The sequence below is a fragment of the Pelobates fuscus genome, chromosome 5 (genome assembly GCF_036172605.1).
Source record: "Pelobates fuscus isolate aPelFus1 chromosome 5, aPelFus1.pri, whole genome shotgun sequence".
NCBI lineage: Eukaryota > Metazoa > Chordata > Amphibia > Anura > Pelobatidae > Pelobates > Pelobates fuscus.
Genome location: NC_086321.1, coordinates 160329763 through 160357401, shown reverse-complemented (window position 1 = coordinate 160357401; position 27639 = coordinate 160329763). Strand labels below are relative to the sequence as shown.

General features: G+C 44.0%; 1 protein-coding gene across 1 annotated transcript in view; it reads right to left on the bottom strand.

The window, feature by feature from the left end:
- PITPNB (phosphatidylinositol transfer protein beta) overlaps positions 1–16682 on the bottom strand; it is a 62057-nt gene extending 45375 nt beyond the window's left edge. Inside the window, exons 1-4 of the mRNA XM_063454622.1 lie at positions 16608–16682; positions 7856–7886; positions 3813–3958; positions 2762–2853 (exon numbers count right to left, since the gene is read on the bottom strand). Of these exons, the coding sequence (XP_063310692.1) occupies positions 2762–2853; positions 3813–3958; positions 7856–7886; positions 16608–16627 (289 nt within the window). The 5' untranslated portion in view covers positions 16628–16682. The remainder of the gene's footprint in view (positions 1–2761; positions 2854–3812; positions 3959–7855; positions 7887–16607) is intronic.
- Positions 16683–27639: the final 10957 nt, after the last annotated feature.

Here is a 27639-nt window from a genome sequence, read left to right as displayed (position 1 = left end):
TGTAGGAGGTGCCATGATGTCTAGTTGCGAGGAGAGGGTGGAATTGTAGAAGGAGGTTGCAGAGCTAGGGCAGGTGAAGTTTGTGATAGGTAAAAGGAGAGTTTGGAGGTTAGTGGCGAGTTGCTCTAGGTCAAGACATTGGAGGTTTCTGTGAGATTGATGTGCTGAGGGTGGTGTGAGTTGGGTCCTGGTTGTGCTGATGTCAAAAGTCAGCAGATGGTGGTCAGACAGAGGAAAAGGAATATTGGAGAGATTACAGAGGCGGTACAGAGGTTGGTGAAGGCGAGACCAAGAGTGTTTCCCGCTGTATGGGTTGCTGAATTAGACCTTTGCTTGAGGGCAAAGGAGGTGGAGGTTACAGAGAGCAGACGAGAGGCATTAGTGCAGCTTGAGTTGTTGATTGGGATATTGAAATCCCCAAGTAGAAGGGAAGGAGTGCTAGGAGAGGAAGTGAGTAGATAGGCATACAGTGTGAACTTAAAAGGAAGTAAAGGGTAGGGCAGGGGAGAATGGTTAAAGGGTACATTGAAGGGAGAGAAGGATGCCGAACACCACTCCCAGACTTACAGTTGAGTCTGGGAGTGTGGGAGAATTGTAGGCCACCGAAACATAGAGATGCAGGAGTAGCACTATCAGAGGGGGAAAGCCAGGTTTCTGTGAGTGCTAGTACTGTGAGTGAGCTAGAGATGAAAAGGTTGTGTCTGGCAGTTGGATTCAGATTGCTGCAGACGGAGCGGCATTCAAGAGTGCACACTGAATGTTGGCAAATGAGTCTAAAGGGCAGGGTATAACAATATAGGTCATGCCTCCTTGATGATGTTGCTGGAAGTGAACAGCACTGAGTGTCTTGGCGCTGGAAAAACATGAGTAAAAAAATAATTGTAATAATTTTTTATGGCAAAAGGAGGGGATCCATATATAATTAGGGACATGAACACTATAGTATTAGGAATACAGATTTGTATTCCTTTAACCCCTTAAGGACACATGACATGTGTGACATGTCATGATTCCCTTTTATTCCAGAAGTTTGGTCCTTAAGGGGTTAACCAACCAAACTTACCTGTTCTCTCCAGGCTTCCAAAATCAAACAGGCCCTGTTATAGGACCACTCATAGCACAATAACCACTACAGCCCATGCCAGGAATGCCCTGCTGCCCACCATCTTTGCTCCCATTATAGGTAGACAAACCATTTTTGAATGGCGACACATCTGTGGGCCAATGGGCTTCTCATACTACCTTTTCTAACCAGAAGCGATCAAATGACAATCTTCGCTAATTAACTAAGCCTGGGGGGGGGTGGGTGCCAGAGTACTCATAGCACCATAACCACTACAATATGCTGTAGTGGTTTATGTTGTTTGGAGTGTTCCTTCAATGAGTAGTGCAGTGGAATGGATATCCACTCTGTCTCCAAATTATTTGCACCAATGACATTTGTAGTCTTTATTAAATGTTAATTTATTTTACAAATAAAACAGAAATCACTTTTTTTTTTTATTCTTTACTTTCGACATGCAGCATAAGAATAACATTGATACACGTTGGTGTCACATCGCGCACCATGCTAGGTAACCTTCGCAGAGGTATCACTGGTTCTCATACAGTCAAACTAAAGTAGGAAAGTGGATAATTGCATTGCGTCGGTTAGATAAAGAAAACATGAAAATACAGCCTAATGGTCTGTTAATTCTAAAGTAGCAATGAATGGTAGTCTCAGACATGGGGCTTATGTTATAGAATAAGCTAACCTAAATCACCAAAGAAGAGGCAACATAAATAGTTCTCAGTCAGCTCTGTGTATTACAACAGATAAGAAACAAGATCATATGGAATAAACATTATCAGATTGTAGTAAAATTAGTGCCCCTTTTGTTTGTTTTTTAAAAAGTAGGAGCACGGTATGCTAAAATATCAAGATGGTAAGGAATGAAAGCGCAAATTCAGAGCCGGCTGAGAACATAAACATAAAATTAAAGTAGGAAATAGTCTATACTGCCTGGGCGGAATAATGCTTCATCCAACATTGGTAGAATTAAGTGTGCAGTTGTAAGACCTCTGAAGCAATTAACTAAACTCCAGAGACATGGAGTGTAGGTAGGAAAGGAGAGATGCTCTGCATCAAGGAACAGGAGCCAGGCTATTTCACGGTGCAGACGCTGCCAGGGTCTCTGCATACTGTCGCTTCAGAATCGGACCTGGTGGTTCAATTAAAGCGTGGACATCTCGAAGCACTCCAGGGGGGTTGTCATCTACATTGGCAGTAGGCTGTAAAATCAAGCAGCTGAAAAATTCCTCAGGTGAGGAAAAGTAGCATTGGCTGCCAGCATGAGTGGCTGTAAGGCCTCTGTGGGGCCCCCATTTGTAGGGCACTCCCCTGTCTCAGAGTACTGCGGTAAAACATGCGCCATTGCAGTGTTTTGAAAGTGTGTAGGTCCCTGTGGTTACCGCTCGTGAGAGCCAAATTAAATTGTTTGGGGTGCAAAAGGAGGCAAAAAAAAATATTGTTAGCTGTCAGGAGCTCCCCCCAGAAATCACTTTTTTGCTATAAATTTGTAAAGAATTTGACTAAAATATGTTTTTGTTAAAATTGTAATAATGCATTTAAAGGCAATAACAATGATGTTAGGAGACCAGAAGTTTATTAACGGAAAGGGACATTCCAAATCCACAATAACCTCATCTCATGAAACCAGACAATTAAACACATAGCCAACAAATCTCTGAATCTTGCTAAAAGACCAAAAGAGTTGCTTACTTGTTCTACAGTACGGATATGCATTCCATGCTTTTTCGTGAAATACTAAGGATCCTTCAGGAGCAAACATCTTTACAAAGCCAGGAACTTTACTGGGAACAGAAGATGGAAAATATGTTTAAAAAAAAACCCCCAAAAAACAAACATAAAAAAACACACATTTTTATTCAGCAAACTTTGCACAAGAAATGTGTACATTTTCCCCTGCAAGTTTGACATGTAGATCTACATTATTTCTGTTTATTAAATTCAGTTTTATTTAAAAAAAAAAAAAAAAATGGAAAGAGCAAGGCTGCATGTTGAAGGGCAGTGTGCTGGAGAGCTAGGTGGTTGATAAAATCCAGCAACAATTGATCAAATTGATCAATTTACTGTACAGGATCTTGATTGTACAGAAAGGAAATCAAAGGTGGCAGGATAACTATAGTTTTGTAAAGGGGTGAATGTTACAGACTTGTCAACATAAATAACAATGCCTCCTCCCCCTTTTTGGTCTGTCATTTCTACAGCATGAACACCCATGTATTGCAATGGAAGAGTCAGGTATATTTGCTGCTAACCATGATTCTGAGAGCACAATGATTTGGGGTTTGTAATAGAAACACCAAGCTTGTAACATACTCTTGGTAGTTCTTTAACTTTACTAAGGTACTCTGACTGTTACAAACATTACTATTATGTATCTTGTAATGTAAAGAATGCATCATCCTATAAAACTATGCATAGAATGCAGCAAATATTATTGTTGGAGTGCAATCTATGCACCATAGCTACTACAGCTATAGTTGAACATAATTGACACGGATGATGGTAGTATGATTATTGAGCGTCAGGGAGAAACCGTTATTTTTGTTTTTTTAAATAAAACTTCTGCCAAAAAGGTTGAATAAAATTAGGGATGGCATGCACAGTCTCTTTGCATCATAACTACAACAATTAACTGTAGTTGTTATGGTGCATAAAATACATTTTGAATCATATGCATTTAAAATACAATACAACCTTATATTTTTATTTTTTAAACACACTCATACATCGTCATGTAACTCACCTTTTTAAATGGTATATTTTGTGTGTATATTGACCCTTTTCCCCATCTTTTTCATAGGGTTCATTCTTTAAGACTTCAATCCCCTCGCCACCACCAGTTTCATTCTTGCTAGCTTCAGCCACAGAATAAAGCTGGCCAACTTGGTACTATAATCAAGTATAGTATTAATTAAATATTATATAAAAAAATGTATTAAAAAAAAGAGACACTACTTTAGATTTCGATAATGTTATTAAAGAAACACTATAGGGTCAGGAACACAAAAACACAAAAACATGTATTCCTGACCCTATAGTGTTAAACCCACCATTTTAGGTGGCTTGCCCCCCCCCCCCACCCCCCCCCCTTTAGAAAGAATTAAGACGCACCTTATTTAAGTCCCCGCCCTGAACCGCCTCCTTGATGACATGCGAATTGTCAATTTTTAGCTAGTCCAATGCTTTCCCAAAGGGAAAAATCAGCAAGGAGGCAGGATGGGGGCGGGGCCAAACGCTATTTTGGCCAATCATCAATGCATCTCTATGAGGAAAATTCAGTGTCCCCATGCAGAGCGTGGAGATGCTGAATGGCACTGCTGCCTACTGTGCACCACTGACCCAGGGAGCCCCTCCAGTGGCCATCTGAGGAGTGGCCACTTGGAGGTGTCCCTAGGGGCAATGTAAACATTGCCTTTTCTTAGAAAAGGCAGTGTGCATGAAAATGTCTGAAGGCAATGATTATGCTCACCATAACAACTACATTAAGCTTAATATTGAGAGCAGCGTGGCTCAACTGGGAGCCAGGTTCTGTGACCTTAAACCACCAGGCAGCTCTCTCACCCATAGTGTTCCTTACCACCCCCCTTCCCCCATAGTGTTCCTTACCACCTCCCTTCCCCCATAGTGTTCCTTACCACCCCCATAGTGTTCCTTACCACCCCCTTCCCGCATAGTGTTCCTTACCACCCCCTTCCCGCATAGTGATCCTCACCACCCCCCTTCCCGCATAGTGATCCTCACCACCCCCCTTCCCGCATAGTGATCCTCACCACCCACCCTCCCCCATAGTGATCCTCACCACCCACCCTCCCCCATAGTGATCCTCACCACCCACCCTCCCCCATAGTGATCCTCACCACCCACCCTCCCCCATAGTGATCCTCACCACCCACCCTCCCCCATAGTGATCCTCACCACCCACCCTCCCCCATAGTGATCCTCACCACCCACCCTCCCCCATAGTGATCCTCACCACCCACCCTCCCCCATAGTGATCCTCACCACCCACCCTCCCCCATAGTGATCCTCACCACCCACCCTCCCCCATAGTGATCCTCACCACCCACCCTCCCCCATAGTGATCCTCACCACCCACCCTCCCCCATAGTGATCCTCACCACCCACCCTCCCCCATAGTGATCCTCACCACCCACCCTCCCCCATAGTGATCCTCACCACCCACCCTCCCCCATAGTGATCCTCACCACCCACCCTCCCCCATAGTGATCCTCACCACCCACCCTCCCCCATAGTGATCCTCACCACTCACCCTCCCCCATAGTGATCCTCACCACTCACCCTCCCCCATAGTGATCCTCACCACTCACCCTCCCCCATAGTGATCCTCACCACTCACCCTCCCCCATAGTGATCCTCAATCTCCTCCCCCGCCCCCCAACCCTTAGTGTCTCTCTCTCTCCCCTCCTTGGTCCCTGCTCCTCAGTGTGTCTCCTGGTATAGATCCTGGTAGATTCAGTCTCCTGTACCCGGCTGGACTGACAGGAAGTGCTCTCTCAGTGAGCACTTCCTTTCAGTCTGACCGGGTACAGGAAACATAAGTTCCTGAACCGCGGTGCGCACTTATCTGTATTGCCAGTGATTATCGTCTGATACCGATACTTACCAAAAAAAAAAAAAATGTGTATGTATGTATGTATATATATATAATGCCAAATAATAGCTGCTCACCGGTCTTGTTAAAATCCAAAAGTTTTATTCAATCATATTTAAAATCTGTGACCAACGTTTCAGTCCCCGCTCGGGACTTTCCTCAGGGTCAGACAAATGTATGTCAATATATAGCCATAACAATAATTAAGAGTGACTCACCCAGGTGCATGGTGTCCTCGGCGTTTCCGCCATTTGTACTTCCGGGTGTGCGCATTAGGTCTCAGCCCAGCTCCGCCCCTTTCCCCTACATGTCGGGGAGCCTGTAAATCAATGGAGAGGGGGTGCGGCATATCAACCGCGCGTGTAGCGTCGGCTATGCTTCCGGGTGTGCGCGAGCACTCAACCCGTTGCTCCACCCTCAGAAATGCACATGACTCATATCGTCACATGACGCGTGCCGTGTTGGTAACCGGCAAGTGGGGCGTTGCTAAGCAACGTAATGCGGACAATCCACCGATAGTGCATAATAGAAACTCCATGTGTGAGTTGTATGAGTGAATATATGTGGATGAAAAAATGAGATATTATAAATGTAATAAGACATGAAAAAAGAAACCCTGTAGAGGTTTATCTTGTGAAGGCATATGGCATATTTGTATGGTGCCACTAGAAACACATACCAATAATGTAACTAGTGTATATCATATTAAAGTGCTATAGAAGATACTACACCAGGTAGTTTTTAAAGTGGTGACGTGCAGTAAATAAAGTGCAAAAAATGGTGCAAAGAACATGCACCCCCTCTCCATTGATTTACAGGCTCCCCGACATGTAGGGGAAAGGGGCGGAGCTGGGCTGAGACCTAATTCGCACACCCGGAAGTACATACGGCGGAAACGCCGAGGACACCATGCACCTGGGTGAGTCACTCTTAATTATTGTTATGGCTATATATTGACATACATTGCAAGTACTATGTGTTGTCCTATCATTTTTTGTCTGACCCTGAGGAAAGTCCCGAGCGGGGACTGAAACGTTGGTCACAAATTTTAAATATGATTGAATAAAACTTTTGGATTTTAACAAGACCGGTGAGCAGCTATTATTTGGCATTCTATGTATCTTTGGAGCCCAGGCTTTGGCACCCGGCATATGAGGAACATTAAAGCGTGAGTGCATGGGATTTTTTATATATATATTATATATATATATATATATATATATATATATATATCAGCCAATAATGTCAGCAAAACCAATAACCGGTCGATCCCTAATCAGAAGTCACTGCTGGCAGCTGTCAGTCTGACAAATAAAGGTTTTTCTTACTTAAAACTTTTGAAAATCCAAAAGTATTTACATTTTGCATTATCACGACACAGAACATGTTCAATACTTCTTATGGAGACGCACTAGATTAATTTTTTTTTCTATGAGATGCATCAGATTAGCGGAACACAGAGTATGCTCCCTACGTCCCCAATGCTTCTCTATGAGGAGTGCTGGACTTGACAAGGAACATGTCCCCTTAACATTACAATGTCAATTATTGCAGTTTCTGAGAAACTGCAATAATTACATTGCATGGTTCAGTCTGGCACTACTTCCTGCTTCACATGCATGAGGACATCCAGTGTCAGTAAAATCCACATAGGAAAGCACTGAAGTCATGCTTTCCTATAGGGAGGATCTAATCCACTTCCCCCCTGTTGGGTGAAGACGGAAGAGGCAGAGCTCCAACAAAGAGAGAAATCGAAGCGGTAAGTAAAGTTTTTTTTTTTATTTGTTTTTAACTTACAGTGTGTGTGTGGGGGTGGGGGGTGCACAAAATGAGCTTTGGTGCTAGGAATACAACTTTGTATTCCAAAGACTACAGTATCCCTTTAATTACCCCAACAAATCATTATCTTTGTCCATTATATTATGTGGGATAAGCAAAGAGTATAACAATGTAGTCATTTAGTCAGACAGGAAAAGGAGGAGTAAAAACAGATAAGAACATAAGCTTATACATTAAACATCAAGTCAGGTACTTGCAAAGAGAATGCTTGTAAAAATTGTATATATTAATTGATGCTGTGTACTTTATTTTTGGAGAGCTTGTAATAATTTTATGTTAATAACATGACATATAAAAATTAGTTTTCATGACAGGTGATTAAAATATCCACATACCTCCTCTACCGAACATGGCAAAACTACTCGGCTGTATAGGAGAGATAGAGAGGGGAGAAAGCACAATTAAGATTTTGTTTACAAAACAGGCTGTTTCGGATGCATTAAAATAAATGTTGTCATTTAATTTAAAGAGCCTCTGCCACCTCAAACTAACCTTTCTCCTATCGTTTCTTCTTCTTCTCTTCCTCTTTCAGAATTTTTTATTTCTAATCTATATCTATTCAAAACAAAAGACAAAGCTTTGTCTACGCTTGATAATTTTGAGCTTGGAGCTTCAGGCAAACTCTACTTCCTTTGTCAAGCTAACAAAGGAAGTGAAGCTTGCCTTAAATGGTTACTGAAACCACCATGACCACTTTAGTGGTTTGAAGTGGTCATGGTGGTAGGAGGATGTAACAACAGTGTTTCTGCTTGAAACACTGCAAACCATTATAAATCTGGACATGCTACCCTGGCAACCCGGAACGAATGTTAATTCTGTGTATAAAAAAGTCAGTCCATTATAGGCAGCTTTTATTTAATTTTTATTTAATTTATTTTTTAATTCCGCCCTCTAACTCCCCATTCTTGCTGATCCTGAGCACGCACATGAGAACAGGTCGTGGAAGTCAGTGCCTTTCCCCCTCACAGGTTATACTGCAATCTGAGTGGTGGGACCTTGTGCATTGTGCCCAAAAGGGCTCCAAAGGGTTAAAGTAATCTCTTGCTATCCATCCTTTGTCAAGATTGGCAAGTGTAGGAATAATTCATAAGACAAAGTGGTCTCTATTTTGTCCTATGTTTTAAAGATAAATAGATCACAGATGAAGAAAACAAGAACATATGATGAAAAAAAATAAAAATAAAAAAACAATCAGAGAAAAGAGGTACCCGTAAGTCTGAGGTGACAGAGCCATTTTAATGCAAAAACCATCAACATGTAAAAATTACAACAGTTAATTAATACATAATAAAACACAATTATAAATTAGCTGCAGAGCATCCCCTAAGTGTTATATTTACTGATGAATTAACTGTAAAAGCAACATGCTAATGTATTCCAACAGGACTTTGGTTTTCTTTGTTAACATAAAGTTATAAACTGTGGAACGGCAGCCAGAATATAAAAGCCCTTGAGCATTTGCAAATTATTAAGTAAGGTTGGATTGTAGAAAGCATAAAACAAACACCAGTCAAATAGAGGAAAAGGAAGAAGCTTCACATTCAAACATGGATTAAAAAAAAACAAAAAAAGAAAGAAAAAAAACGCATCAGGGTTGTGATTTCATTTATCCTTTTTACCAGTACTTTACAAATTTGCTTTGAATCCAAGAAAAAAACAGAAAAGACAGTGTTTACATTGCTCCCTAGGGGCACCTCCAGTGGCAGTCACCCAGACGGCCACTAGAGGTGCTTCCAGGGTCAGTACTGCACAACGTGCTACTTTATGCGCACTTTTGTATGTACCATAAGCCTGCCGATGATACAGCAAATTCCCAATTAGGGAATGACCCGAATCCCACATTGGAATCTATCCTACTTTACAGGCAGGGATACATGTCTACTTGGCTGCTAGCCCGCAGAGCCTACATGCTTCTATACAATTGCACCTCTCTAGCAGGGGCACTATAATGCACCTAGATCCCTAAAACGTCACATACCAAAGGTCATACATACAGGAGGGGCCACAGACACTGCATCACAGATATATTTAAAAAAAAAAAAAAAGTCCACTCAGTCTAGTCTAAGAAAGGGAGTAGTTAAGGAGCCCTGCGTTTACACCATGACAGCGAGACCTCTGTAGTAACAGCTCTGATGAAAATAACCTGACCATACACAACCATTGGAGGCACTCTCAACCACAACCACTGGCTGCCCACTACTAACTGCAGTCCAAAGCCTTATTTTACACAAATGCTAACAAATCACGATTAAGAAGTGGAAGGTGGCAAAGACGTAAGACCAGCTACAATACCTATTCAACAAGTTAATAGACAATTTGTGACTATTATTCAAACTTTACTCCCTACCCAATCCGAAACACACCAGATCACCTTGGGTAAATTCAGGAATACATAAGGGAACACATATAGAAATGACTACATCCAGAGGTTGCAAACTAGCTAGGAAAACCCATTAGAGAGACAGAATTGAAAGCCTTAATTGAAAGCCTCGGATGGCCTGCTCTTATGATACTATAAACAATACGCTGATACACGTTTCCTCACTATGGCAATTAGAGAAGACACGCCATTCCACCCCAAACTCAGGCAGCCAACATATCACTCACACCAAAAAAAAAGGGCAAGGATGTGGAGCAATGTGCAAATTACAGGCCTCTCTCTAATTGTGACCTAAAATAATCTCTGACCACAAAATTCAAACCTGTATCCTTGATGCACTATTCTTGCTTGTCCTCTCAGGGCCTCTTCCTGCTATTGACAGATGTGGAGGAGGCCTTTGATAGAGTGAGCTGGGACTCTTTATTCCAGACACTGGAGAGAGTAGGATGGGTCCCAAAGTTACAGGAATGGACTCAGGCAGTCCATACGTCTCCCTCGGCTAGAATATGTGTCAACGGGACATATACCACCTCTTTACCAATCCTCAACGGTCCACGTCAGGGATGCCCGCTCTCGCCCTTCCCTTTCTTTAATGCAATAAGGAATATCCCTACAATAAAAGGAATATCAGTTGGTTTAAGCACTAAAGGGACAGGCTATACTAAGCTTTAGTGGTTCTGATGATTAGTGTTCGTTTAAGAATTATATTTTAGTCATTAGTTTAAAGGATCACTATAGGGTCAGGAACACAAACATGTATTCCTGACCCTATAGTGTTAAAACCACCATCTAGAAAAACAAGCAGTCTGCTGACTCATCAGAAGTAGCAGCCTGATCCAATCACAGTGCTTCTCCAGACGATTGGCTGAGACTGACAAGGAGGCAGAGCCAGCATGATTCAAACACACAGCCCTGGCTAATCAGCATCTCCTCATAGAGATGAATTGAATCAATGAATCTATGAGGCAAGTTCAGTGTCTGCATGCAGAGGGTGGAGACACAGAATGTTTGAATGCATTTTAGGCAGCCATGACCCAGGAAGGATCTCTAACAGCTACATGAGGAGCGGCCAATGAAGTTATCACTAGACTGTAATGTAAACACTGCATTTTATTTGAAAAGACAGCGTTTACAGCAAAAAGCCTGAAGGTAATGATTCTACTCACCAGAACAAATTCAATAATCTGTAGTTGTTCTGGTGACTATAGTGTCCCTTTAAAGCTTGTTAAAAAAAATAAATGGCTCCTAAGTGTTTTAGCTAGGTCCTAGATTCCAATTTGTTGAGCCCTACTTTAAGGGGTTAAATAAATAAGAGAGAGACAGATGGGTCCACATACTGAGCAATATAGATCTTAGAAGGAACTTGATTAAAAATCTTTCAGTACTGGCAATGATTCTTTCAGCCATTTTATTTTATTTCATGTATGCTCATTTATTCTCCAAAGATGTATCCCTTCTTCATTCTGCATAAACCATACCATAAACAACCCAGAGTGGTCTTTAGAAACTATGTGCTAAAGCCAAAGCATCTGCCAACCCTATATGGTATAAGACGTTTGCCATGTTTGAAATGATCTTTTAATTTCACAATAAATTTCAGTTTGACAACAATGACTACAGCAAACCCCCCCCCAAAAAAGCCATGTAGGTGTTTCCTTGAAGTAATTACTGCAGAGTTTTCAGTGACATAGGTTACGTAGTTACATAGCTGAAAAGAGACGTGCATCCGTCAAGTTTAACCTCTCACATTTGTTTTTGCTGTTTATTCAAAAAAAGGCAAAACAGTTTGAAGAAATTCCAATTTTGCACCAAATCAGGAAAAATATCCTTCTTCATCCCGGAATGGCAGCAAGAAGCTATTTCCGGACCTCCTTCCCCCCTCCCCAGCCTCCCCCCTGTTTATAGCCTGTCAATGCAGGCCTTTCAATGTAAACACCTTTAGTAGTCACTAGGCTCTGTCTAAGTCCTCAGCTGTTTCAGTCTTTAGTCTCACAGATTCCTCTATAGACATATATCAGTAATGTACCCTTGCGCATGGGTGAGTGTACAGCAGTGAAGTCCGCTCCTAGCAGATGAAGCGCCAGGAGCTGAAGAGGACCATGCCAAAAAAGATGGGGGGAGGACAAGAGGTAAATAAAAACTCTTCCCCTGCACCACCACACTGCAAGCACAGCTGTCTCTATCTTGTGCCTTTGCAAAATATTCAAAGACCTCAGAAGATAGCAGAGCTACTTTAACCCCTTAAGGACCAAACGTCTGGAATAAAAGGGAATCATGACATGTCATGTGTCCTTAAGGGGTTAAGGGATAAGTATCACTTCCCATAACTTTTGTAGTTAAACCTTTTTAATAGACCCCCTATGCTTAACAGACATGTTTCTGTGGTCTCAAGAGTCAAAATAAGTTAGAAATTCACACTACTGTATTTACCTCTATCCTTGAGTTGCTTCATCTTAGCTCCCTGTCAGTCATTGTTATAAGTTCTGCTCTTTGCACCTGTCAGCATAGAGAGGAGAGGATAAATAGAAACAATGGGGGAGATTAATCAATGTGTTCTGTTCTAAATATTGGTGCATAAATTGTGAAAGGGGAGAAGTCACCAAAAGGAGTGTGCCTGCGGTTTACATGGTGATTGCCCAACTCTAAACTTTAATGGTGAGTTAAAAAAAACATTTGTTATAAATCTGTAACAAATGTAAATATGCCTTAAATCCAGCACTGAGGTCACATTCTCCACCTTCCATTACATCACTTCCCATTACTGCATGAGATAGGAAATCTAGGAAGCAGGGCTTAGGTCAACACAGAGGTGGGGACTGTGCCACCAATGGACATATGTTGCCAGTATGGCACACATGCTGACAACTGACTTTTTATGACCAGATTTAACATTAGCCGTTCCAGGCAGACTAATTATTCTACCGTTGGTGAACTTACACCTACAGCAGCAACCTCAATGTTTCATACAGGCTTCTTGCACCATGACCACTTCAAAATACGTTTAGTGATCATGATGCTTGAAATAACCCTTTAAGTGCTTTTATCTAGTTTAAAGAACAGAACACTCCTATAAATCTCCCTCAATGTTTCTGTTACTCCTCCATCCAATAAGGTCATTGACTTAATATCTACTGCTATATTTTTAATAATCAATTAAAAGAAACCAAAACGTTAAAAGGAACGCTCCAAGCACTATAACCACCATAGCGTGCTGTAATGGTTAAGATGAAAGGAGTGCCCTGGTGTTACCCTCTCAATGTAAGTAGTCAAATAATTATAGAAATATGTGACTTCTTACCTGGGGCCTGACAAGTGCCATTCCCCGCATCCACTACTTCTGCTAAAGAACTAGATGCTCCTAAGCAAGAGCTATCCGTTAGCTCCTGTGGCATAACCTGTATTGTTGGCATTTTCTCAGACTGAAAGCATCCAACTCTAGTGCATGCATGTCAAACTCAATGGCTAACATGGGTCAAATAAACAAGGTTTAAATTCATGTGGGCTGCAAAAAACAAAAAAAAATTCAGTTTTCATAGAAACATAGGTTTATTTATGAAATTACAGTATTAAAAAAAGTTGCCTAACTGACACTGGATGTCCTCACGCTCGTAGGGATTCAAAGTAAACAAAAGAGCAAATTTATTTTAAGAAGACGTGCATTTGCATATAACCAATGTTTCTGTCCAACTACCTTGACATATTAAGAAAAATTTGGTAATGGGACTGAAAAGGTGAACGTATGCTGTTGCACAACTGTAAAAAAAACAAATGACGTTACCTTGCTGATTTTGAAGTCCTATGACTGTGTTCTTCATTTTGGCTGAGATCATCAAACTTGATGATCTCAACCAATCCAATGCTTTCCCAAAGGAAAGCATTGGGAGGATAGTGTGCATGTGTGCCAAAAAGCTCTGTGGCTAATCAGCATCTTCACATGGAGCATTCAGCACCTCCATAGAGACCCAATCTAATACCCTGCCCACAAATCCAATACAATGCACCCCTCTCTCCACTCTAATACACTGCCGCCCCCCCTCCCTCCACTCTAAATGAATACACTGCCCCCACTCTAATTTAATACATTGCCCTCCCTCCCCCAAATTAATACACTGCTCCTCCTCCCACCACTCTAATACACTGCCCAACTCCCTCCCCCAAATGAATACACTGCCTACTCCCTCAAATTAATACACGGCCCCCCTCTCCAATTTAACAAATTACACAGGAAGGTCCTCCAAGCCTCTCTTCCCCTACCTTAAGATGAGCCGCCCATCCTCCAGTATCAGCCATGCTCTTCACAAGTTGGCCAGGCACTCCTCTGGCACTGTGAGCAAGAGGGAAGGGGAGTGGCTGGCCTGCTCTGCAGACAGAAACTCTGCGCTCTTGCGGCCACAGGAGCACGCGATCGGCCGTGGAAGGGAAGACAAGAATCAGACAGGAAATATATTTCCTGTCTTGCAGCTGGTTGCAACCACAGCACAAAGTGGCCCCAGGGCAGGTGGGCCGCAAGTTTGACATGCTTGCTCTAGAGTAAATTGCGCAGGGAGCAGCACCCAGCGCACGCCAGGTAACATGTCAAATGTAGGCACCAGGGCACTCCTGGCACAATAACAACTGCACATCATGGTTTTTGGTGCTTGAATTGTTGCTTTAACACAATTAGGCATTTTTTTTAAGTTTTATCCAATGGTGTTATTTCCAGAGAAGGAACATTTTACCTTTAAGCTCCATAATCCTGTACTACAGTAGACATAAAGGGACACTATAGGCACCAAAAGACCTTTAACTTAATGAAGCAGTTATGGTGTAATGATCTTGCCCATGTAGTATCACTTTTAATTCTCTGCCATTTCGGAATTAAATCACTTTTTTTTGTCGCCTTAGTCATGCCTCCCTGCATGTGACTTACACAGCCTTCCTAAACACTTACTGTAAAGCGTCATCGAATGTTTACATTTCCTCTATTGCAAATTCAGTTTAATTTAGCATTTATCTGCTGCTCTGTTAATACCTTGCAATATCCTGCAACTTGATTTTCTGGCGCTGGAGTTTCCCCATTTTCAAGGTCACCCCTGTGGTGCAGAACAGGTTAATAAACCCTTCTTTCACTTACCTGGGTCCAGCGTCGATGTCCCTCGGCGCTGACTCAGCTCGACCCGCGCTCTTCCCCCGCCAACGTCTGCAGGTAGGGAAGACCTAATGTGCATGCGTGGCAATGGCTGCTCTCATATTAGGATTTCCTGATAGGAAAGCATTACTTAATGCATAGCGTGAGGACATCAAGGACATCAATCTGGTAGACAGTCACTAGAGGAGGAGTTAACCCTAGCAGGTAATTATTGCCGTTTATAAAAACTGCAAAAATTACCAATCTAGGGTTAAGGGTGATAGGAGTTTGCACCCAGACCACTTCATTGAACTGATGTGGTCTGGGTGCCTAGAGTGTCCCTTTAAAGTTCAATTTACAGAGCAGGCGATAAAAATTTAAATGTTACATCTGATTGAAAATGAAACCATTTTGTTCTCATGCACGTTAAATCAGTCACAGCCAGGGGAGGTGTGGCTAGGGCTGCATAAACAGAAACAAAAAGTGATTTTACTCCTATATGGCAGAGAATTGAGCAATGAGACTGCAGGGACATTATTTATACACCAAAATGGCTTGATTACGCTAAAGTTGTTTTGGTGACTATACTGTCCCTTTAAATTAGATTTGTGTCGTACCTATTTAGCACTGACAAGACTTGCTGTTAGCACAGGTCAGCTCAGTACATAAAAGTGTTGCCCAAATAACCAAACTGATTCAGATGTAGCCCCTAAGGAAATTTATTTTAAGAAAAATTGAAAAAAAAAAAACACACCTCTACACATGTGCTGTATGTTAGTTACTAAATTAATAAAGTTGCCTCCATAGGTTCCACATACAGTATTACATTTCCCACACAAGAAACTGGACGACACTAGTGTAAAGACAAAAAGTATAAAACCAACATACAATGAATGAGCAGTCACTATGTCAATGACAAGTAATTGTTCGAAGTGTATGTTCTGTGAGAGGAGAGCCTGCAGCACCAACGCAGAGCACCAACACAGACAGAGCAGAGCACCAACACAGACAGAGCAGTGCACCAACACAGACAGAGCACCGACAGAGCAGAGCACCGACACAGACAGAGCAGTGCACCAACACAGACAGAGCAGAGCACCAACACAGACAGAGCAGAGCACCAACACAGACAGAGCAGAGCACCAACACAGACAGAGCAGAGCACCAACACAGACAGAGCAGAGCACCAACACAGACAGAGCAGAGCACCAACACAGACAGAGCAGAGCACCAACACAGACAGAGCAGAGCACCAACACAGACAGAGCAGAGCACCAACACAACATGCAGAGTGCAGGTAACTTTTCCTTCTACCAGGTGTCCCTATCCTGCACTGTCAGTGCAGATCAAACATTAAAGCAGAGTGCATTGACCCCCTGTGTGCACAGCACATTCACCCCGGCCCCCTGGGCAGCGCCATGGGATGGTGCCGGCCGGGAAGGTGATGCTAGGTAACACACACAGGCCCTGACAGCGAGGCCGCACTAATTGTCCATATTGGCACAACGACGGTTTGCCATACGGCAGTCAGTGACCGGCCTGAACTGACCGGGGCCAGCTAGCCCGCGCTCCCCCCGCCCGGGACACAAACCAAACTCACAATTCCTTGATGAGCACCATCCTCCGCTCCGAGCGCCGCAGCTTCTGTGCGGCACTGACGTCATACGGCGCTTTCCGGGACAGCGGGCGACGTGCAGAGCCACGCCCTCCCAGACCACATAGCCACGCCCAACCTCACTCTCATTGGTCCGCTGTTAAAACCAGCGCGTATAGTGACACGACGCCCCCGGGCGTTGATTGGCTGCGCCAGTGACAACTGTCAGAGGTTTCCCGCCTCTTGGACTCACTGCGGTATGAGTCGGCCGCTGGGTGAGCGCTCCTGTAATCCGCACAGGGGACTTGGTGAATAGCGCGGGACCGTGTCATGGGAATGCTGCGCTTATATAATCCCTTACTGACAGCTAGCTCGCGGGCGGTATTTTAGTCAGAGTGTGAGGCTTCCAGGAAAGTGCTTCCCGCCTGTCCGCGAAGCTTAGTACATACCTGTAGTGACCGGTCATGTTTCGGACACCGGCGCTTATTCACCGAGCGAGTTATTTACTGAAGGAGGACGTGTTGGAAATTCCCGTGTTAGAAGATACTGGCTAATTAGAAGAGTCAGCTGTCATTACCGTCTGTCCTAAAGTGGGAGACTCACTAAAGTGAGAATGGTTTGGAAATCAAAGTGAATTTAAACTTTTACTTGAAACAGGAGGTCTGTATAAGGCCAGCATGGCTGGCACTAACCGTTCCTTTAGTTGAAGGTCTGTAATTTACAATCCATTACATTACCTAGAAATATTTTATTTATTTTTTGTACTGGTGTAAGGTGTCTAAATAGCTTAATTATTAGTACTTGTGTTTTCAGTCTCGCTTTATTAAGTGTTCTTGCATAGCAAGACCATTTAATGTTATCTCACATATATATTATTATAGCCAAATTTACCACCCTAACTCCTCCCACAGTTTTTACACTACATAGACGGTAATATACCGAAACGTGCGGATTGTTCCGGATCGGATTGCTATTACTTTGTGGAATGGTTCACGAAATAGTCGTTTTTGAGGCGAAATTGGTCCCATAGGAATGAATGGTGGAATGTTCAAAACTAGAGTGGGAGCTGGCAAAAGCTGAAAAATCTGGACATGATTTCTAAACTGCCACCACTCCCTCATTTTCAAGCCCACCTACACAAATCTTATATCAAAACGTTCAGCTATCCCTGCTGCCACTAAACATGTCCACAGCTAAGCCATAGTCCTGATAGTTTTCACAATATGACCATTTGTTTGCAACTCACACGGTGGAATGTTCGAGGGATTTGAAAGCTCTTTACTGCCCTTGCTGTAGAGTGAGTAAACCACACTCCAACCTTTCCACAGTTACTCCGCCCACTCCAGTTGTAGACTACTGGTGGAGGCAAGAACACTTCACACAATTTCCCCAGAAATTGTAGCTTTTCTAGTTTTAAATGACTTTCTCTGCTTTTTTTTTTTTTTGGACCTTGGGATGCCCCCCACCTGCCACCAATGGGTGAGGGTAGGGCTTGTGCAAGGATTTTTGGGTACACAGGAAAAGATGATTTTGGTTCCGCCCCCTACCTCTCTTTTAGTGGTTGTCCCTCCCCTGTCCCTTGGTGTTCCTTCCCCCCATCCTTTAGTGCCCCTCTCCCTCCTCCCCCCTTGGCCTGTAGCGTTGCGTGGCAGAGCGGGCCTCAGTACAGGAGCTTCGGTTTCCTGTACCAAGCCGGACTGACAGGAAGTGTTCTCTCAGTAAGCACTATATGTCAGTCCGGCTAGGTACAGGAAACTGCAGCTCCTGTACCGCAGTCCGCTCCACCTGGCTACACTACAGTGACCGGTAGGTCACTCTAATCTTGCCCTACCCCCTCGCCCAGTGCGCACTAAGGCAGCCACCTTATGGCGATTTCAGCTACGCTGGAGGTCCTCACTTAGCATGAGGACGTCCAGCATTGTTTTAAAACACTTTTTGTGTTTTATGAACACGGAAGTCTCCTCTAGTGGCTCTCATGATTGTGATTCCTACTGAACCAGACTAAGAGACCATTTAAAGGCTCAGAAACCCTTTGCAGGTGTTATGGCTTGTTACGGAAGCCCCTCCATCTGCCACAAGAGCAATACTTTTCTACATTTGGTTACTGTTGCCCCTACTATGGATAATATTTTATCACTTTTTGGATACTTCCCTATTCTCCAATATACGAATGAACAGTGCTACCCATTCATATATACAAACAGCAGACCACCCAGCCCTTGTCGTGTGTCTCCACTTAACCTCAGTCACCTTTCAAACGACCGAAAGACCTAACGAATGATCGACCACCATAACGGCGGAGTGTGCCAACAATTAACTGCCCAGGAGCTGTGTAAACGCTGGCTTCAAATGGGAGGGTATAAGCGTTACTGGGTAGTAAAATCTCTGGAACTGTAATCGGCAATGGAACTGCACGAATCCCCCAAGATTGTATGAACAGACTTGTATATCAGAACTCTGGTACATCGTTCGTGAGATCTGAGCGCGATTCAAACTTCTTGTGCGCTCAGATCTGAGCTATCTGGCGAATGGTCACGCAAACTATTTTCGTATTAAAGTTATATATTTTTATGTTATTTTCTCATGGGTGTGATATGTGGTATTTCAATGTGTTTGGAGATAATTAGGACATTGTAACCGTTAAGGCCAATTATCTCCAAGCTAGGCGGGGACATTTTCAAATGTTGCACTGTGTTTCCATTGGATAAACTGTGTCATTGTCTGTTGTACCATCAGGTCCAGAAGGGGCTGTCCCTTGGTCTGAAAGTTGTATAAATTGTCCCGCCTGAGTGCCATTAAATTCAGTTTGTGTTACCCTCAAATCGCAGCCTCGACTCGTTTTGTAGGGAACAGTGTTAATCCTAGCTGTGCCATAGCTAGTGGGATTATTCTACACTTTCAGGAGAATCTTGTGGATGCTGATAGGAGCAACGTTCTACCTCTCCAACATCGGGAACCAGGATATCCAAGCGGTTCAACCTCCAGCTAGCCCGGAGGTAACCGTAACATGGCTTACGTAGCTGATTAGAGTGGGACACTGAGAGCCTAGAATATTGCACCTTTTCATAATATTCTAATTTACTGAGATTGTGGATTTGGGGTTTTCATGAGCTGTAAGCCATAATCATCGCAATTATGACAAATCACAGCTTGAACTATCTTGCTTTGTATGTAATGGGTCTATCTCGTATATTAGTTTCCCTTTTTATGTTGCATTACTTAAATAAATGAACTTTTGCACGATATTCAAATTTTTTGAGTATCACCTGTATATAGCTGGGTGAAGGGGTGACAGTGTGTGGGGGCTGAAAGTGATTAGGGATGGTGATATTGTATGGAGGGGTTGTCAGTGTGTGACAGGGTGCGTGTATGGGGGAATAACGGTGTGTGAGGGGGCTGTGACAGGGTTTGTTTGGGGGGTGGGGGGGCTGTGAGTAGGTAGAGGTTCTGTAAGGTGGGTTGGGGGGCTTACTGACTGCCAGACACATGCACATCATACACACATTTCCCCCCAACACTCATAGATTATTTTTAATTTAAATCCACCCAGCTCCCTACCTTTGGGAGAGCTGGGTGGCTTTTTTACTTGGGGTCCAGTGGGGCTGCTGGCCGGGCTGTGCTGGTGTTATGGTACTTTTTAGCAGTAAACCAAAATGTTTAAATGTCTATCTGTTCCTGTCCGAATCAATAAAATAAATTGCGTATATACGCTGAAGTAATTAAGTCTGACACACAAGGTTCAGGTTAAAATAACTTCGAGGAAATTTATTGGCAAGTGATTAAAAAGCGGACGCGCAGGTCCTTTTAAGAGACATTTTACGTCATCATTGATTATTAGAATATCAGCAAATAAACATCATTAATTGGATTAATTGTTAAGTGTCGGGATTAATGTCCACCTATCAATATTATTAATTGGCTCAAAAACTAAGTGGTTAGTCCCGTGTCCACCCACCAAGAGGTGGGATTGTTCTGGACACGGGTGGGGGACAAGGGGTCTTGAGCGTCATTTTACACGGTCGGTGATCTCAGGCCTCGTGGCCAGGTGCAAGGTCTCTTATGAATAGAACATTTCATTACTACTGTGTTCTCATGGCCTTCAAACTATACTATGTTGCAAATCTTAAGGAAAAGTCAGCAATTCCTGTGTTAATCATGTCTTTATAGAAAATACAGTCTTTGTTCTATTGTATTAGATGTGCTGGGAAATTCTGTCATGTAAGGTAGTTTTAAAATGAACAAGTTAGGTTATGAGGACAAAATGGAGTATTGAAGAAGTCAGGTTAGGAGGACAAAATGGAGGATTGTCACAGTATAAAGTTAAAATGGAGTTAGTGCAATAATTGAATACACATACAATAAGGTTTTTTAAATAATCCCACATCAGTCCCCCCTATGAAATGTTAGATTCTAAGAGATAAAACTTTATTAAGTTAGTACCAGGAAGACGTGTTAACCCAAAGGCACAGAAACCCCGTGGCCGCTAGCTAGGTGTTAATGCAAAGTGCAAGACTGTCCCTAGATCTGACCCTAATAGGCTAACTCATCCGTCAGTATGGCTCTCGAACACTTCACACCCACGGGTATCCCATGGCAGCTAACCCACCACTTCTCCACACGGGGCCTTTACCATTCACTGACAGATGCTGTCCCTGAGCTAGTCCCTTCCTAGAATTCCTGCACTTTATCAACAAAAGGGATTGTTTGCAACGGCAGACAGGGTGAGTTGATGTCTTGGAAATCTTGGTCATCAACTTCGAGATGGGTGAAAGTGGGTGCCGCTTGGTCAACAGTCTTCATGAGGGATTTTCTCAAACATGGGAGGATACAACAAAAGAGAAGAGCAAAGATAAAAAGAAAAATTAGTATAGCCATACCAATATGCATTAAAGCCTTTTGCCATCCTGTCATCCAACCAAACCATCTTTCCCAGGGATCTTGTATCCCAGAATTCCTTTTCAACTCTATAGACAGGTCATTTAATTTCTCTATGGCTAATGTAACTTTACCATTAGGGCCTGTGTTTTCTGGGATATAGGTACAACATGTCAAGGTGTCGGGCAAAATTTTACAAACCCCTCCTTTTTCGGCTAAGATCATATCTAGGGCCATTCTATTCTGAAAAGCCATTTGGGATGTGGCCTGCAATTGTTCGGCCAATCCCTGGAGGGCGTCTCTGGTATAATTAACAAAACGCTGTTGATTATAATAAATGTAATTTATCCAATTTAAATTCTTGTTTGTGGTAACTATGGCAAAAAGTGATTCAAATCCTGCAGCAACTTCATCTCTTGCTTTAAATTCATTGGGCACCCCCCTAGGCACCCCAATAGCATCAATATAAACATGAGGATCAAAACTTCCTTTCACTGGGGCGTCACGCTTAACTTTAGTGTGCCTGGACTCATGGGTGACGAGGTGTGTGTCAGAGATGATATGTATAGGCATAATAGCTTTAGCCAAAGTACACTCCCCCCACCATTCCTTGTCCATTCTGGATCTCAGCTGTAAATCCCCACACAACCAGTAGATATCTCCTAATGACCTGGTGTGAAACTGCAACAAGTTCATAGAGACACTCCTGTAGGTAGCACAATACCCCTTAGAGAAGTTACCCAAGAATCTACCAATTCCATCATAATTAGCATAACAAGTGTAATTACCTTTATACACGGTAATACCATCTGGGGGTTTGACATCCTTGGTTAGGAGAGGATACTCCTTTGTCCATGCAATACATATGGACCTGTTAAAATCATAGTGATAGGCAAAAAGGCTTAAAACACATTCCTCTACATCTACTGGCAGGATTAGAGGTACAGTACCCAGGTGGGGCCGGGCACCACCACACACATAGCATGCAGTCTTATTATGCTTATTAGCATTATATTTCATCCATTCTAACCATAAATTTACATCATTAAAACCTGTTTCAGCGGCCATGGTATCTTCAAAGGTGGGGTTAGCAATGGCCATCATGTCTTGAAAGGTCTGGATATGAGGTTTTAATGGGTTAGGGACCATATGGGTGGCCCCTTGCCACTCAGAAGAGTTGCACATATCTTTTAAGAAGAAATGCCCTAATTTACGGTAGGAACCCTTTTTCCAATACATTCCCATCACATACTGGTCTGCATCCGTTGGGCTTGGATGCTCAATGTTAAGGATTAATTTCATTGGTGTACCCCCCCCCAGGCTTTCTCAAAGTCATTCTCTGGAGAAGGGATCTACCTTGATCATCTACTTTAGATAAGGCACTTTTTGGTTTGTAACCCCAGGCAGGCCCGGCATTCCATCCCGCCGCCCCCCAATGATTACAATTGTGCCCCCATTGCTTGTCAACTACACAAACATATGGGTCTTTTGAATGAGGGATATCTCTGTAAATACTCTGGATTTGTGATGTGGGGAACGGGCATTCTACAATGTCACAATAGTCAAAGGTGTAAGTAGCCACATGGGTGCATGATGAATTGTACCAGAAGGTATACCCACTAATATCTTTGGTGATGGCTACTTGTTGGGCCTTTATAAGGCTGATTAGGGAGAAGGTGTACCAGAGGTACATGCTTGTGCGGTATCTGCTTCCTCGGGGGCTGGAGACACGTGCTTGAGCTGGACTTGGTTGATGATGGCAGAAATATCATGAGGGGCCAAAACAACCAGAGGGTGGCCAAGGACCAGGTCTGAGGTTCTTTCTATGAGCTCTCTAGCAACAAAAACAGCCCTGAGACAGGAAGGAGTCCCTCTGGCCACAATGTCCAGTTGACATGAGAAATATCCAATAGGCCTCTGGCGGCCTCTTAAGTCATTAGTTTGGGTGAGAACTCCTGTTGCGTGGCCTTGTCTTTCAGAGACAAATAATTTGAAAGGTTTGGAGTAGTCAGGTAGGCCCAAGGCAGGAGCAGAAGCAATGGCACGTTTGAGAGCATTGAAATTGTCCAGAGCTTCATTAGTCAAACAGAAAGGGTCAGACTTAAGTGTGTCATAGAGAGGTTGCATGAGCAGGGAGGCTTCTGGGATCCATGCTCTGCAGTATGAAATGAGGCCTAGGAAGGCATGGAGAGATTTTGAAGTCCTTGGAGTTGGAATATCCAGTACAGCTCTCACCCGGTCCCGGGTAAGATGTCTGGTACCTTGAGATAGGCAATGTCCAAGGAAAATTACTGAGGGTTGGCAGAACTGTAGCTTGATGAGCGAAGCTTTGCATCCTTGTTCTGCCAAATAACAAAGCAGACTAATTGAGCACTTTTCAGTAGTGGGTATATCATCTCCACAGAGCAGCAAATCATCCACATACTGGAGCAGAACAACTTCTGGGTGCTCAGCTTGCCATGGGTCAAGGATGGTGGCCATGGCCTTTGCAAATTGACTTGGTGAATTTTGTGCCCCTTGGGGCATGACAGTCCAGGTATACTGTTGCATCTCATGGGTGAAAGCAAACAGGTATTGGCAGGATGGGTCCAGTGGGACACTGAAAAAAGCATTTGCTAGGTCGATGACTGTGAAAAATTTTGCAGATGGTGGGACTCCAGAGAGCAGAGTATGGGGATTTGGTACAAGAGGGGTGTCCAGGACGGTAGCTTCATTGACAGCACGAAGATCCTGAACCATCCTGTACTTCTCTGGCTCACCTTTTGGAGTTTTCTTTTTCACAGGGAATAATGGGGTGTTGCACTCAGATTTACATTTTACCAGGGCACCCTTCTCCAAGAGTGCCTTGATGTGGGTAGAAATGGCAGCAGCCTGTGCTGGTTTTAATGGATATTGTGGTTTTCTTGGTAATTTAGCTCCTGGAATCAGCTTTACCACCACAGGGGGAACATTTAGGTGACCTATGTCCTCTGGGCCTGAGGACCATAACTTGGCGGGCACCTGTGTTTTTAATGCCTCTGGGAAATTGGACCTTAATTCTGCTGCTTTCTCACGGGGCTTTTCTAAATGCAGCATTAGAGGCAAGGAGCACAAGGCTGAGGTGTCTGATTCAGATAGAGGTGTAGACATTTCTACCTGACCATCTGGGGTAAAGGTGATAGAGGCTTGCAGGCATGAAAGAACATCAGCACCTAACAGGTTAATTGGGCATGTGGAGGATACCACAAAACGAGCAAGCAGGCTAGAGCCAACTCGTAATGGAGTTGTTAAAGGGCTATGTCTTGGCTGGCCATCTACTCCAACACAAGAAACATCAATATTTGACAGAAATGACGGGTCTGGCAGGTCTTGTTCTCGCAGAACACTACGGGCTGCACCTGTGTCAACTAGGAAGGTGGTAGGGTGGCCTTCAATGGGCAAAGTCACTGTGGCAAGTGGCCCCCCCCTATCCCCTGTAGACACTGCCATTACAGGGGTTACAGACACAGGCTTGCCAATTTCCTAATCATCCGGTTCCTCAATTATCGGAACCTGTTTGGTGGCTTTGGGAGCCGGGGCAGGTTTGGAGGGCTTTCTGGGCTCCCTTGGCTCCTTTTTAGGTTCTGGACAGTCACTTCTAAAGTGCCCCTTGGCTCCACAATTAAAACAATGTCCCCCCTCCTCCGGTCTAGTACCTTTTGGGACTGGGGTGGAGCGGGATACCATGAGAGGAGCTGAAGTGGGTCTTCTTGGGGTCTGAGCGGATTCCAAGCCTCTAGCAACTAAAAGTAGGGTGTCCAGGGGAACAACCTTATATTCAGGGCGTGCAGCAATGATTCCCTTGCGTATAGAGTCTTTAACACCTTGGACAAACACACCTGACAGCATTTGTGAATGAATCTTGTCAGTAAGATCAAAACCCAAATCTGTAAACATTTGATACAGTCTTGCATGAAACCTTTCCACTGATTCTCCTTTATCTTGAATAACATCAGTAAGGCCAGCAGCCTGATCTGCAAGTTTGTCCTTAGCCCATTCTCTTAATTGGGTGCAAAAAGTTACTCCAGAGGGGTAGTCAACATCACTGTTGAGCAGATCTGTACTGAGGTGTCGGGCCATGCTTGGCCAATATGCATCCCCTGCTTTAATAGCACAAATGCTCAGTAGATCACGCCATGTGGCTGAATAAGTCTTTTGAATTTGAACTATCCCTCGGTAGAAGGGCATAGGCTGTTTTTCTGGGTCAGGGAGTGATTTCATCAGAGCACTAGCTTGAGTGGGGTTAAAAGCGACATACTTAGGAGGGGCCCGTTCTCCCCGACCCTTGTGGCCGAAGGGATCATCGATAGAACGATGAGTTGGGGCTCCCGCAGCAAGCTCCGATGAGACATGGGACACCCTGTCCTCCTCGTCATCATCGAATTCTATGATATTGGCTCTTCTACGCGGTGCAGGGGCCGCGTGAGGTGAAAGGATCGGTGGTTGGGAATGAGCCCCAGATGCAGGGGTGGCTAGCGAGTCATAACCTGGGGATAGGTAGTCACCGGGGATTACCGGCATCAGGGCTGAACTGGGGGCCGCCATATTGGAGGCGGGGAAAGGAGTTGCTTCAGGATTAAGGGAAGAAGCGGCGGCCATATTTGATATGGGCACTTCCGGGGCAGACTGGGCCGGACTGGGCATGACCGGAACCTGGGGAGTGGCTTGGGGAAAGGGAGGGTAACCGGGGTAGGGCCATGGGATATGGGAAGGGGTAGGGCCAGGCAGGGGAGGGCAGAAGAGTAGGGTGGGCAGGTACGGTTAAGGAGGTAGGATATTGGACTGGGGCGGAGCTGGTTATGGGAGGAGACAGGACGGGATTAGTAGGGATGGATGCAGAAAGAGGAATCGTAGCAAGGGAGGGAGGGGTAGTTAGTTGAGCGGGTGCTGATGGAAGGGGATTAACCATAGAGAGGGATTGCAGGGAGGAGGTGGCAGATGAGATGTTAGGATTAGGCAGCGTGGGGATGGCTGAGGATGATGGGACCGTTAGAGAGGGGGAAGGGGTAAAGAAAGATCCATCAGAATTCAGGACCGGGCAGACAGGGGAGGTGATGGGATGGGATTCGGGAGGATTGGGAGCGGGGAACGTAGTCAGCTGGCTATCACCTATTGCTGACTGAACCTTGGGGATAGACATCCCCTGGGCGCCATTTTGGGGCGCTGGCTGAGGGAAAACCCCAGCAACACAATTCTTATGATACACAAACAATTTCACACCTTTGTGATTTATCTCTTCTTCAACCCAACCTTCTAACTGAATAGCCTTCGCTACTCTGTACCATGCTTCGGCAGTCTTTAATAAACCATTATCTGTAAGCTTGCCTTTCATTTCTGCTAGTAACTTGCGCCAACTTTCTGGTTGCAATCTTCCACATGTCGGTACAGCAATTTTACATACTTTTGCAATCTTTTCAACACCTTTAACCATCTCTTCACCCTCTCTGTTCTCTACTAAATCACATGCTAACCAGCCCTTGCTGGGCTTATCTAAATCCTGTCCCATAGTCCCTTTACCCCTATACCAGCGTCCTAGATATAGAGAGAGAGAAGGAAAATTGAACAGGAACGTCTACAATGCTCGACTGCCACCCGAGAATCGTGGGACTTTCTCAGGTGCGTCTTCCCAAAACGTAGACCAGTCACTGAATCCGCCTACCCGGGGTGGTAGACACGGATTGGAGCGAGGTGAGAAGTGTGTGACCAATCACTTCTCTTTCAAGAGGAATGGGAGTGGATAGTATAATAATATAGAAAGTGTAGAAAAGATGAAAGGCAAGGAAAAATCCTTAGAGACAGACACAGGAGTACATGAGACTCCTATTAAACAAACAAGACAACAATACAGTTGAAATACAGTGCATGCATCACAGTTCAAATGAAATCAACAGTAATTCCTTTCCTTTACTCGTGTGCTTACTCCAAAGTCACCTCCCTCAACCCCGTAGTGTCTCCGCTCGGAGAATGACTTTCATAAGTCTCACTACCAGCGGCCACGGAAAACAACTGACACCGGTCCGAGTTCCGTCAGCCTCCCTCTGCACAGCAGTCCACAAGAATGTGGCCACCTCTATCCTCACTCCCGTAGTGCCCCTATAAAACCCACTTATAAGTCTCACTACCACGTGATGCGGAAAACAAGCAA